This window comes from Equus asinus, chromosome 23, assembly GCF_041296235.1.
Source record: "Equus asinus isolate D_3611 breed Donkey chromosome 23, EquAss-T2T_v2, whole genome shotgun sequence".
Classification (NCBI taxonomy): Eukaryota; Metazoa; Chordata; class Mammalia; order Perissodactyla; family Equidae; genus Equus; species Equus asinus.
The window spans coordinates 13991506-14005123 of record NC_091812.1 but is presented as its reverse complement, the minus strand read 5'-3'; the positions used below and the strand labels follow the sequence as shown (position 1 = coordinate 14005123).

Genomic DNA, 13618 nt, shown 5'->3' with positions numbered 1-13618 from the left:
ATCAATTCATGCGTTGATGTGCTTCCTTGGTTGCAACTTGGGTTGCTTCCACAGCTTGGCTATTGTGAATAATGCTGCAGTGAACATAGGAGTGGATAAATCTCTCTGAATTTTTTATTTCATGTTCTTTGGATAGATACCCAGTAGTGGGATGGCTGGGTCGTATGGTATTTCTATTTTTAATTTTTTGAGAAATCTCCATACTGTTTTCCCTAGTGGCTGCACCAGTTTGCATTCCCATCAGCAGTATATGAGGGTTCCCTCTTCTCCACATCCTCTCTAACGTTTGTTATTTTTTGTCTTGGTGATTAAGCCATTCTAAGAGGTGTAAGGTGGTATCTCGTTGTAGTTTTGATTTTCATTTCCCTAATAATTAGTGGTGTTGAACATCTTTTCATGTGCCTGTTGGCCATCTGTATATCTTCTTGGGAAAAAAAATGTCTGTTCATATCCTCTGCCCACTTTTTGATTGGGTTGTTTGTCTTTTTGTTGTTGAGCTATATGAGTTCTTTATATATTTTGGAAATTAACCCTTTGTCAGATATATGATTTGCAAATATTTTCTCCCAATTGGTGAGTTGTCTTTTTGTTTTGATTCTGGTTTCCTTTGTTGTGCAGAAGCTTTTTAGTCTGATGTAGTCCCATTGGTTTACTTTTTCTTTTGTTTCTCTTATCTGAGGACACATGGTATTAGAAAAGGTGCTGCTAAAACCGATGTCAAAGAGTGTACTACCTATATTTGCTTCTAGGAGTTTTATGGTTTCAGGTCTTAGATTCAAGTCTTTAATCCATTTTGAGTTAATTTTTGTGTATTGTGTAAGATAATGGTCTGCTTTCCTTCTCTTGCATGTGGCTGCCCAGTTTTCCCAACACCATTTAGTGAAGAGACTGTCATTTCTCTGTTGTATGTTCTTAGCTCTTTTGTCAAAGATAAACTCTCCATAGATGTGTGGTTTATTTCTGGGCTTTCAATTCTATTCCATTGATCTGTGTGTCTCTTTTTGTACTAGTACCATGCCGTTTTGATTACTGTAGCCTTGTGGGATATTTTGAAGTCAGGGATTGTGATGCCTCCAGCTTTGTTCTTTTTTCTCAGGATTGCTTTGGCTATTTGGCATCTTTTGTTGTTCCATATAAATTTTAGGATTCTTTGTTCTATTTCCATGAAGAATGTCTTTGGGATTCTGATTGGGATTGCATTGAATCTGTAGATTGCTTTAGGTAACGTGGACAGTTTTTACTATATTCTTCCAGTCGATGAGCATGGAATGTCTTTCCATTTCTTTCTGTCATCATTGATTTCTTTCAGTAATGTCTTGTAGTTTTCAGTGTACAGGCCTTTCACCACATGGTTAAATTTATTCCTAGATATTTTGTTCTTTTTATTGTGATTGTAAATGGGATGGTATTCTTGAGTTCTCTTTCTGTTAGTTTGTTATAGAGTATAGAAATGAAACTGAATTTTGTAGGTTGATTTTGTACCCTGCAACTTTGCTGTAGTTTTTGATTATTTCTAATAGGTTTCCAATGGATTATTTAGGGTCCTGTATATATAAAAGCAGGTCATCTGCAAACAGCAAGAGTTTCACTTCTTCATTGCCTATTTGGATTCCTTTTATTTCATTTCCTTATTTCTTTTCCTAGTTTTTCACTGTTAAGCATGACATTGACTGTGGGTTTGTCATACATGCCCTGTATTATGTTGAAGTACTTTCCTTCTCTACCCATCTTACTGAGAATTTTTGTCATAAATGGATGCTGGACGTTGCTTTCTCAGTGTCTATTGAGGTGATCATTTGGGGGTTTTTTCTTTTTTCTTTTTCTTAATAGATTGGCACTTGAGATAACATCTGTTACCAATCTTTTTTTTTCTTTCTTTTCCCCAAACCCCCCACCAGTACATAGTTGTGTATTCTAGTTGTAGGTCCTTCTGGCTCTGCTATGTGGGATGCCCCCTCAGCATGGCTTCATGAGTGGTGCTAGGTCCGCGCCCAGGATCCAAAACGGCAAAACCTTGGGCCTCCAAAGTAGGATGTGTGAACTTAACCACTTGGCCACATGGCCAGTCCCTGATCGTGTGGTTTTTATTCATCGTTTTGTTAATGTGGTGTATCACATTGATTGATTTGTGGATGTTGAACCATCCCTGTGTCCCTGGTATAGATCCCACTTGATCATGGTATATCATCTTTTTAATGTATTGCTGTATTTGGTTTGCCAATATTTTGTTGAAGATTTTTGCGTCTATGTTCATGAGGCATATTGGCCTGTAATTTTCCTTCTTTGTGCTGTCCTTGTCTCGCTTTGGGATCAGGATGATGTTGGAATCGTAGAATGTGTTAGGAAGTGTTCCATCTTTCTCAATTTTTTGAAATAGTTTGAGAAGGATAGGTATTAAATCTTCTTTGAATATTTCATAGACTTCCCCAGAGAAGCCATTTGGTCTTGGACTTTTATTTTTGGGGAGGTTTTTGATTACTGTTTCAATCTCTTTACTTGTGATTGGTCTATTCAGATTCTCTGTTTCTTCTTGATTCAGTTTTGGGGGGTTGTATGAGTCAGGTTTTATCCATCTCTTCTAGATTGTCCAATTTGTTGGCATGTAATTTTTCATAGTGTTGTCTTAAAATCCTTTGTATTTCTGTGATATCCATTGTAATTTCTGCTCTTTCATTTCTAATTTTATTTATTTGAGCTTTCTCTTTTTTTCTTAGTGACTCTGGCTAAGGGTTTGTCAGTTTTGCTTTATCTTCTCAAAGAACCAGCTCTGAGTTTCATTGATATTTTCTACTGTCTTTTTTGTTTCAATTTCATTTATTTCTTCTCTAATTTTTATTATTTCCTTCCTCCTGCTGACTTTGGGCTTCCTTTGTTCTTCTTTTTCTGATTCAGTTAGGTATAGTTTAAGATTGCTTGTTTGAGATTTTTCTTGTTTGTTAACGTGGGCCTTTATTGCTATGAATTTCCAGATTCTCTTAGGACTGCTTTTGCTGCATCCCATGAGAGTTTGTATGGTGCATTTTCGTTTTCATTTGTCTCCAGATATTTTTTGATTTTCCTTTAATTTCTTCGGTGATCCATTGGTTGTTCAGTAGCATGTTGTTTAGTCTCCACATATTTGTCCCTTTCCCAGCTTTTTTCTTCTAGTTGATTTCTAGGTTCATAGCATTATGGTTGGCAAAGATGCTTGATATGGTTTCAATCTTCTTAAATTTATTGAAGCTTGCCTTGTTTTCCAACATATGGTCTGTCCTTGAGAATGTTCCATGTGCACTTGAGAAGAATATGTATTCTGCTGTTTTTGGATGGAGTGTGCTATACATAACTATAAAGTCCATTGGCTGTAGTTTTTCATTTAAATCCACTATTTCCTTGTTGACTGTCTGGATGTCCTATCCATTGATGTAAATGGGGTGTTGATGTCCCCTACTATTACTGCCTTGTCAATATCTCTTTTTAGGTTTGTGAATAGTTGCTTTATGTACTTTGCTGCTCCTTTCTGGGTGCATATATATTTATAAGTGTTATGTCTTCTTGGTGGAATGTTCCTTTTATCATTATATACTGCTCATCTTTGTCTCTCATTGCCTGTATTATCTTGAAATCTACTTTGTCTGATGTAAGAATGGCAACACCTGCTTCTTTTGTTTGCTGTTAGCTTGGAGTATTGCCTTCCATCCCTTCACTCTGAAGCTATGTTTGTCCTTGGAGCTGAGATGGAAGCAGCATATTGTTGGGTCTGATTTTTTAATCCATCCAGCCACTCTGTGTCTTTTGATTGGAGAATTCAATCCATTTACATTTAGGGTGATTGTTGATATATGAGGGCTTAATGCTGCCATTTTATTACTTATTTTCCAGTTCTTCTGCATTTCCTTTGTTTCTCTTCCCATGTATTTCGGACTACCTATTCACTTAGGTGGTTTTCTATGATGGTTTTCTTAGCTTTCTCTTTATTTATCTGTTGTGTGTCTGTTCTGATTATTTGTTTAGTGGTTACCATGAGATTTGTATAAAAAATCTGGTAGATGAGATAGTCTGTTTTCTGACAGCCTTGTATTTCTTTAGACCAAGCCGATTCCATACTTCTCCTCTTCCCCTTCTAAGATATTATTGTCACATCTTATTCCATCTTGTGTTGTGAATTTGTCGTTAAAATGACAAGATTATATTTATTTTTGGTATTTTCCTTCCCTTTATCACTAATGTTATCATTATTTGCTGACCTGTTCTGAAAGAGAGCTGCAATTTTTAATTTTGTTTACCTATTTATCTCGTTGCTCAAGGCTTTTTAACCCCTTTCTTTTTTTCAGGTATGTGGGCCTTCTTGAGCATTTCTTGTAGGTGGGGTCTTGTGGCGATGATCTCCCATAGCCTTTGTTTATTTGGGAAAATTTTTGTTTCTCCATCATATCTGAAGGATATTTTTGCTGGATAGGTATTCTTGGCTGAAAGTTTTTGTCCTTCAAAGATCTGAATGTCATTCCAGTCTCTGCTAGCCTGTCAGGTTTCTGCAGAGAGATCTACTGAAAGCCTGATAGGGGTTTCTTTGTAAGTTATTTTCTTCTGCTTTGCTCCCCTTAATATTTTTTTTCTGTCATTGACTTTTGCCAGCTTTAGTACTATATGCCTTGGAGAAGGTCTTTTTATATTGCTATAGTTAGGAGATCTCTTGGCTTCTTTCATTTGTATTTCCAGCCCCTTCCCCAGATTTGGTAAGTTCTCTTTTGTGAGGAAGTTCCTGATGCATTGAACCATCTATCTGTATTTTCTTGTAACTCATTGAGTTTTTTTATGATAGCTATTTTGAATTCTCTGTCATTTAGATTATAAATTTCTGTGCCTTCAGGATTGATTTCTGGGCACTTGTCATTTTCCTTCTGGTCTGGAGATTTAATATGTTTTTTTCATAGTGCTAGATGGCATGGATTTGTGCCTCTGCATAGTGATAATATTTGCAGTTTCCACCTGCTACCACTGGGTGTGGGTCAAGAGCTGTGTATTCTGAACCCACTATGATCCACAGCTGGCTTGCTGTCAGATGATGCTTTTCTGTCTGTGAAGTGCTCTGGCCAGTTGACTGAACTGGATCATCAGGCAGGGGAAGGGGCTCTTTTTTTCATCTGCATGGTCCTGGGGGGCATCCTCATTTTGCCGTCACTCTCTGGTCTCCTGGCGTGCTAGCATGATGAAGACACCCCCACAATAGCTTAGTCAGCTCTGTGTGGGGCTTTCCCACGGTCTATGAGGGAACTCGGAGAGCAAAGGTCTTCCTGTGTATGGCCACCCCTCACTCCTCTCAAGAACTGCATGCAGTCCTGGGGTCCCTGCCATTTGGGAGGCAGAGGAGATCCCCTTACTTTCTTCTGCTTCCTCCTGGGGGTCTAGCACCTTCACCTTCATGTGAATGGCTTCGTGGATCTCTCAGGCATCCTTTGTGTTGTGTGGATGTCCTCTGTTGGTATATGAATATCCTTTTCATTGTATCTTAGAGGGGAGAGCTCACTCTGCCATGATGCTGATGTCTCTCTTCCTGATTTTTATTCCTGATTTTGTTAATGTGGTGTATCACATTGATTGACTGGCAGATGTTGAACTATTCCTGCATCCCTGAGATAAATCCCACTTGATCATGGTGTATGATCCTTTTTATATATTACTGTATTCGATTTGCCAATATTTTGTTGAGAATTTTTGCATCTGTGTTCGTCAGTGATATTGGTCTACAATTTTCCGTTTTTGTGCTGTTTTCATCTTGTTTTGGTATCAGGGTAATGTTCGCCTTGTAAAATGAGTTAGGAAGTGTCCCATGTTCTTCAGTTTTTTGCAATAGTTTGAGAAGGATAGATATTAAATCTTTGAATGTTTGGCCAGAGAAGGCATCTGGTGCTGGACTTTTGGTTTTGGGGAGGTTTTTGATTACCATTTCAATCTTTTGTGATTGGTCTATTCAGATTCTCTGTTTCTTCTTGATTTAGTTTTGGGAAGTTCTGTGAGTCTAAGAATTTATCCATTTCTTCTAGGTTATCCAATTTGTTCGGCATAGTTTTTCATAGTGTTCTCTTATAATCCTTTGTATTTATGTGGTATCCATGGTAATTTGTGCTCTTTCATGTTTCGTTTTATTTATTTGAGCTTTCTCTTTTTTTCTTAGTGACTCTGGCTAACGGCTTGTAAATTTTATTTATCTTCTCACAGAACCAGCTCTGTATTTCATTGATACTTTCTATTGTTTTTTTAGTCTCTATTTCAGTGATTTCTGCTCTGATTTTTATTATTTCCTTCCTTCTGCTGACTTTGGGCTTTGTTTTTCTTTTCTAGTGCTGTTAGGTATACTTCAATATTACTTATTTGAGATTTTCTCTTGTTTGAGGTGGGCCTGTATTGCTATGAATTTCCCTCTTAGTACTGCTTTTGCTGCATCTCATAAGAGTTGGTATGGTGTACTTTCATTTTCATTTGTCTCTGGGTGTTTTTAAATTTCTCCTTTAATTTCTTCATAAATCCAGTGGTTGTTTAGTAGCATGTTGTTTAATCTCCACGTATTTGTGACTTTCCTAGCTCTCTTCTTGTAGTTGATTTCTAGTTTCATAGCATTGTAGTTGGAAGAGATGCTTGATATGGTTTCTCTCTTCTTAAATCTATTGAGGCTTGCCTTGTGTCCCAACATAGGGTCTGTCTTTGAGACCGTTCCATGTGCACTTGAGAAGAATGTGTATTGTGTTTTTGGATGGAATGTTCTATATATATCGATTGAGTCCATCTGGTCTCGTGTTTCATTTAAGGCCGCTTTCTTGTTGACTTTCAGTCTGGATGATCTATCCATTGATGTAATTGTGTGTTGCTGTTAATTTTTCCTTTTATGTCTTTTACTAGTTGCTTTGTGTACTTTGATGCTGCTGTGTGAGGTGCATATATATCCATAAGTGTTATATCCTCTTGGTGGAGTGCCCCTTTTATCATTATGCTCCTCTTTGTCTCTCATTGTCTTTTTTATCTTGAAGTCTACTTTGTCTGATATAAGTATGGCTACAGCTGCTTTCTTTTGTTTGCCATTTGCTTGGAATATCATTTTCCATCCCTTCACTTTGAGTCTGTGTTTGTCCTTAGAGCTGAGCTGTGTTTCCTGGAGGCAGCATATTGTTGGGTCTTGTTTTTTAATCCATCCAGCCACTCTGTCTTTTGATTGGAGAATTCAATTCATTTATATTTAGGGTGATTATTGATATATGAGAGCTTAATACTGACATTTTATCTCTTGTTTTCTGGAGCTCTAATTTATTTTTTGGGGGGAGCTGAGGAAGATTGGCCCTAAGCTAACATCTGTTACCAATTTTCCTCTTTTTGCTTGAGGAATATTGTTGCTGAGCTAACATCTGTGCCAGTCTTCCTCTATTTTGTATGTGCAACTCTGCCACAGCATGGCTTTGACAAGCAGTGTGTAGGTCTGTGCCCAGGATCTGAACCTGATAACCCTGGGCCGCTGAAGTGGAATGCGCGAACTTAACCACTGCGTCACTGGGCTGGCTCCCACTGGAGCTCTAATTCTTAACAAGAGCATTTAATCGGAAGGGGTTGATTATTTAAAGTGGTCAGGGTTCTGTGCTCTGACTCCTTTCTTGAGTTAGTACAGCAGCTCTTCTCCGTCTGCATAACTGCCAGAACCAGCAGAGGAGCCCTGAGGAGCCTGGCGGCAGGTCTGGCCCTACCACAGTAACCAGACTGCTGGCCAGATCCTCACAGCATCCTGCTCTCTGTGAGGACTTTTTTTCATGATTTATATTCAGCTCTTTATTGGAAGCCTCAACTTTGACAGTATGTACCAGCATATATTGATAAAGATGGTCAGGGAGCCATTTAATCATATTATATTTAAGTTACTGAACTTAAGGGTATGCCGAAGCATTGTAATTTAAAATTCAGAATTTGCATCATGAAATCACAGCTATTTATCACGGTACCAGTCTCTGTCATTATGGTGATGAGCAAACTGTTCTTCTCTGCTAAATATTACTCACTGGTTTTCCGTTTGTAACTGATGAATTTTGTACTATGTAGATTTGTATGTGTTCCCATTTACACTCTGGTTAATTGTATTCTGTGAATGAATACTTTCACCTTGATACAGGACCCCCTCCCACCTCCTGCTTTGGTTGCTCTGAGCTCTGAGAGGCCTTACTTGTGAGTTTTGAGCTGTTTCAGTAGAAATGGCTTTTTGTGCACATGGGAGGCCAGAGCCTTTTCATCTACTTTCTTTGTTCTTTTTGTTCTGGGGCACTGTAAATAAAGCTTTGCCTAAAACAAATGTGCTGTCAGGATGTGAAACGTGCAGCTGACATGCTGGGTAAAACTGAAGCTGCTCTTCCTTGATCCACACCAAATTCATCCTCCTTGGCTCCAGAGAGAGCCCTCCTGGAATATTTGAAGCAGCTGGCTTAGCTGAGTCATGGAGCCCTGCCTCAGTAAAGCCCACATCTTTAGTCCTTGTTAATCTTATGGCATTGACGATTTTAGCCAGGAATTATTCCTAAAGCGACATAAGCCAAATCTTGGGGCTACTGTTTTACTTTGTTCTTGGAACTCTCAGAAACAAAACCACTAGAATGATGCCTCTTGTTTGGGTGGAGCTGTTGTTTGCCCAGTTTAGACCTAACCATCACCGTTGAGTGGAGCTGGGCCCTGGAGGCGCTGGTCTCGAGCACGCCACTGCAGTTGTCCCTTCTTCCTGGCACGCTGCTGCGGCCTGTCTGCTCAGCAGTGGCTCATCATTTGCCTCTTAGTGGTTTTCTGTGTTTATCTTTTTACCAGAGTGCCAGAGCTCCTGAGTTGTTCTTTCCTTCACCTTTTTAGCATCTAGAGTCCATCTTCCTAAGGCCTCTGCTTTATTTTCATGTGAATCTTTGAAGGTGATACAAACATTAAACATGGAATCTGTCATGAACATATGGCCCAGAGGGGTTGATGTGCTCAGGAGATTTGGCTCCAGTTCCTGGACAAGTTGTAGGAATGTTGAACGTGCTAGCACTTTGGAGATTCTCATCCAAGATCACTGGCATATTTTCTGTAGGTTTATATTTTATTTCAAAGTGAGGGGTTTTTTTTGTTTGTTTTGCCTTACCCATTATTATGAATTGAAGCCAAATCAAATTTGGAGATTTATTTAATATAGTTTTCCTTTAATCAGAGACAGAATTTCTTTGACCTTTTACAATAAAATGTGCTTTCTCAAAGAATTTTAAAGCAGTTCTTAAAAAGCAACTTGAGTTCTTCATCCAGCGTTGCTAGCAACCCTCAGGCCACCAGACTCTGTTGTTTTACCATTACTATATATCTGGAGTCAGCGCTGTTTATTGTAAATTATGCTGTTTTTAACATATGGTATTTGTACAGTCAGCACCCACATTGAAAGGAGTTTCTCCATCAAGTTCTATTCTAGGAAGGTGATATTTCCTTATTTATCAAAATAGCATTTGTGAATTAAAAAAAAGGCAGAAATTAAAACTTTTTAATCTCAGCAAAATACATTTAGATAGAAAACATTTATATCAATTGCTGTTAGGTATGTCAAATCTTACATCTTAAGGTGCTGAACTGATAGAAATTTGGTGTCACCTGAAGTAATAGTAAGTTCACAGATGTTTGGATTAGGACTATGACGCATGTTTGAGAAATGAACAGAACCCACCTGGGCTGGAACCAGAGCAGCATTGTTGTCTTCCTCTGCCTAGCCCCACAGCCCAGGAGGGAGACACGTCAAGGAGGGCCACATTCCTGTGTGATGCCGTCTTTGCTCCTTTGCAGCACAGCACTAGGACGCTGAGCCGAATAAGTGTCCATGGAGATGGCTGTGTGTGTGTGTTTGATGCTGTAACTGTTGTTTCAGATGGTAAAGGATGACTATGAGGATGATGCCCACGTTTTCCGGAAAGCGGCCAATGACATCACGTCCCAGCTGGAGATTAATTTTGGTAACCTCCCTCGTCCTGGGCGTGGAGCCAGAGGTGGCCCACGGGGAGGCCGGGGAAGGATCAGAAGGGCAGAGAACTATGGACCCAGAGCAGAAGTGGTGGTAAGTGTTTGTATTCTAAATCCTGGCTGGTTTTATGAAGGACGTGAGTGGATGAGGATGCCCTGGGCCTACATAGTCTAATTTTGGAGGGTCATCAGGTTCTGCTGTTGATTCCTCCTCTATCTAGTGTGGGTCTGATGTTGGCTTTTGGAACAGTGATGTCAGCATCATGGACAGCAGTTGGATACAGACCATTCTGTAGCCCTGGCCTCCAGGGCGATCCACTGTCTGCCATGAGTGCATACTCAGAAGTGGAGAAAAACTCACTCACCTGCATCAGACAAGATCTCCAGGCTTGGGTCCATCAGAGCACCTGATGGTTGCTTCCTAACTATGATCTGATTGTCTGCCCTGTGCCCTTATCATGTCTTCTGGACAGATAAAATCCTTCCTAGGGCTTCAAGGCCTCCTCGTGACCTCCCCAGGCTCACCTTCTCACCTCAAGGCTTTCTTCCCTGCCCCTCAGCCAACACTGTTCTTCCTCTGGTTCTTCAGACAGGCCTCCTCGTCACTCCACGGGCCTTTGTACCTGCTGGTCTTTTGCCACCCCTTGGTCTGCTTACCTAGGATAGGTCCTCTAACCTTACTTCCTCAGAGAAGGCCCCTTTGCTCACATTTCCTTCCAGACCAGGTCAGAGTCCTTGAGCAAAGAATTTTCTTTCTTTCTCTGAAGCATTAAATCATTTGTAATGGTATTCTCACTGGTGTGATGATTGATTGGAGTCTGCTGTCTTTACAATGGACAACAGCAGCCGTGTCTCCTTTTGCTCATTGTTGGTTTCCCCAGTGCCCAGCACGAGGTAAGCATCTAGTGGGTGCTCCTCTTACGAACAAATACATGAATACCTATTAGTGGGAGTCGGGCCAGCGTGGGCCGCCACGCCAGCCTCCTGATGACGGAGCGGGGGCAGCCTGTCTGTGGCTGGTCTTGGAAATCTTCCTTTTGCTGCTTGATTGCCTCTCTCCAAGGAGCAGGCCCTGGGAGGAGTGCCTGTAGTTTATTGTACTGACGCAAGAGCAGAAACAATATAATTTCCGAGTACATTGGAGGCCAGATTGGAAAACGGATCTATTCTGGGAATTGAAAATAGACACTTGCTCCTTTCCGGCAGCAGGGCTCCAGCCACCGTAGCGCTCATTGCCAAGTGCGGTGACCTGGCACCCACATGCTTCCACCTGCCTGCTCCTCCCCTGCCACCCACCTGTGCTCCTCCAGCTCAGAATGAGCCTGCCCTCAGGCCCCCGCCCCTCAAGCTCAGGTTGCAGTGTTTCGGGATCCCTGCTCTCATTGCTCAAGCACTGAGGCTTGTCTCCAGAACCTCCTCTTCCAGAAAACCTTACCTGACTGTCATGTGTACTTTGCCACCAAATTGCATTGGATGCCCCTCCTGTGGGCACATTGCCAGGCCACCTGTTACTTAAGTCCCCACCCTGGAAATTGCTAAGTGTGGTTCTCCCCCTAGCCCTGTGAGCTCCCCCAGGGCGGACAGCCTTTAATCATCCTTATATATCCCTAAGTAAACACTGGATGAAGGAAGTGCCAGATACAAAAAGGGTCACTCAGTAAGGATTTGTGGGAGGGAGGGAGGGAGGCAGGTGCTTCCAGCTGTTTTGCAGAGGGGACAGGAGTGAGTCTGAGAAGGGAGAGGTGTCCTTCTGGGACCGGCCCCCTATGTGGGCTCTGCGCAGCACTCACACTCCTCCTTCCTCTGGGGACCTGCCACTCCGCTCCGTGATTGGGCTGCCCTGCCTTAGCTCCGTCCCCTGGGGGAGAACGGGCCCGGCATTTCACTTAGGCCTTGGCTGAGGGGGAGTGGGTGGGATGATGGTTGGTTCAAAATGTTTCTTCTCTTTAGACACAAGACGTCGCTCCAAACCCAGATGACCCTGAAGACTTCCCTGCCCTGGCTTGAGAGAGCCTTATTCCCCGGCAACGGCAACAGCACGGCGCACCTGCGAAGAGACTTTGCTTGCTGTGGGGAGAGTCAGACTCTAAGAACAATAGATGTTGCTTTTCCCCGTGTAGTGTGAATTCGTTGCTCTTTTTTGGCCTGGGGGGTGTGGGCCAGGGATTTCTCCAGACACTTGTGGGCAGCAGCTCCAGTCAGAGGGTTAGTCTGGCACTTGCCCAAGAAGGTGAATGGTGATTATTTTTTTATTTAAGGAATTCCAAATGAAGTTCAGAAATAATGTTTAAAATGTGTACAGAGATTGTATTAAATCCTCCACACAAGCATGGAGAGTAAAGTAAGTTGTAAAATAGAATCTATTGAGACTACTAAGTTGTATAGATACGAAGGCTGTGTCCTTTAGTGCTACGGAAACGCATAGAACCTGGACCATTGACTCAACGCGGGCTCAGCCTAGCTTTCCGAGAACATGAAATTTAAATGCAGTTGTACTGTTTACTTGTAAATGTTATACTCCTGGAATTTTTTTGAGTTCTGGTTTTCCTTTAACCAATAATTTTAAACAGCTGTTGCACAGTCACTGGTTACCAGTGTGACAGAATTAGAGAAAGCATTGATTTTTTTAATGGTGATTTAAACTACCTCGTGGTTTCTGTGTGTATGCACACACACACACACACAGGATAAATGTGCATATTTAGTGTTTGGGTGGCTTTAGGATGAGTATTAAGTATATGATTTTAAAAATCATGTTATTTAACCCACCAATCAAAAGAGGTCCAGGCAAAAGAGTATTACAGCTTAAAACCACATCCTTTGCTCCCTTGAAACTAGTGTCAGAATCCAACTGCCACGTGCAAAGGCCTTCCGTCCTTGTCCTGGGCGTGACTTGTAAATAATAGGAATCGACTGACTGCTGCTGTGCGGTTTTCCTCACTTGGTCCTCACACTGGTTCCGGTTCCTGCTTCCTGCCTTTGGTGACCGTGTGGGGCTAGGGGCTCCCTCAGGGGTTCAGTCACTCACTGAGTTCCCCCCTGACCAGCAGAGCTGAGACCTCCAGAGCCTGCGCTGTCTCAGCTGAGCTGCCTGCGAGGACAGTGCCCAGGACAGGGCAGGGCTGAGGCAGCTGTAACAGCTTCTGGAAGCTGGGGCTCTGCTCTTCCCACTTCACTGAAGCAGCTGCGGGTAACACTGGCCTGCTGTCACACAGTTAATATTAAGCTTGTGTTGGAATTTGAACCTTGGTCCCAGGATCTGCCTTTTCCCGCTTTGCTATACTGTTTAAGATGGCTCTGAACTTGAACCCAAGTGTAAATAAAGGTTGGTATTCCCTCCTAACTTTGTGTATAGAAAGCTGAATCCTTTTGGTTACACCCAGGTCAAGAGAGAAGAATGTGGGAAAGGCCACAGTGGGAAGAATCCTACTTTGTTGGATGATCAGAGCTGAACCCGCAGCCACGTGTAGACCAGTTAAGGACGTTCACTGTGGTGACGGCCTGCCTTTGGTCTCATTGTTAATATCTAAGTACCACAGTATATTAACTGCTCGTTCTGTTCCCTCTCCCTGCAAGGGACGCAGGGACCGAGTACCCTGGTCTAGGGTAAGTCTCCTGAGAGTGAATGTCGGGTTCAGCCCCA

At 41.8% G+C, this 13618-nt stretch overlaps 1 protein-coding gene across 1 annotated transcript in view; it reads left to right on the top strand.

Annotated features, from left to right (window-relative positions):
• HABP4 (hyaluronan binding protein 4) overlaps positions 1-13318 on the top strand; it is a 40594-nt gene extending 27276 nt beyond the window's left edge. The window contains exons 7-8 of the mRNA XM_044757021.2: positions 9884-10069; positions 11926-13318. Coding sequence (XP_044612956.2) covers positions 9884-10069; positions 11926-11982 — 243 coding nt within the window. The 3' untranslated portion in view covers positions 11983-13318. The remainder of the gene's footprint in view (positions 1-9883; positions 10070-11925) is intronic.
• Positions 13319-13618: the final 300 nt, after the last annotated feature.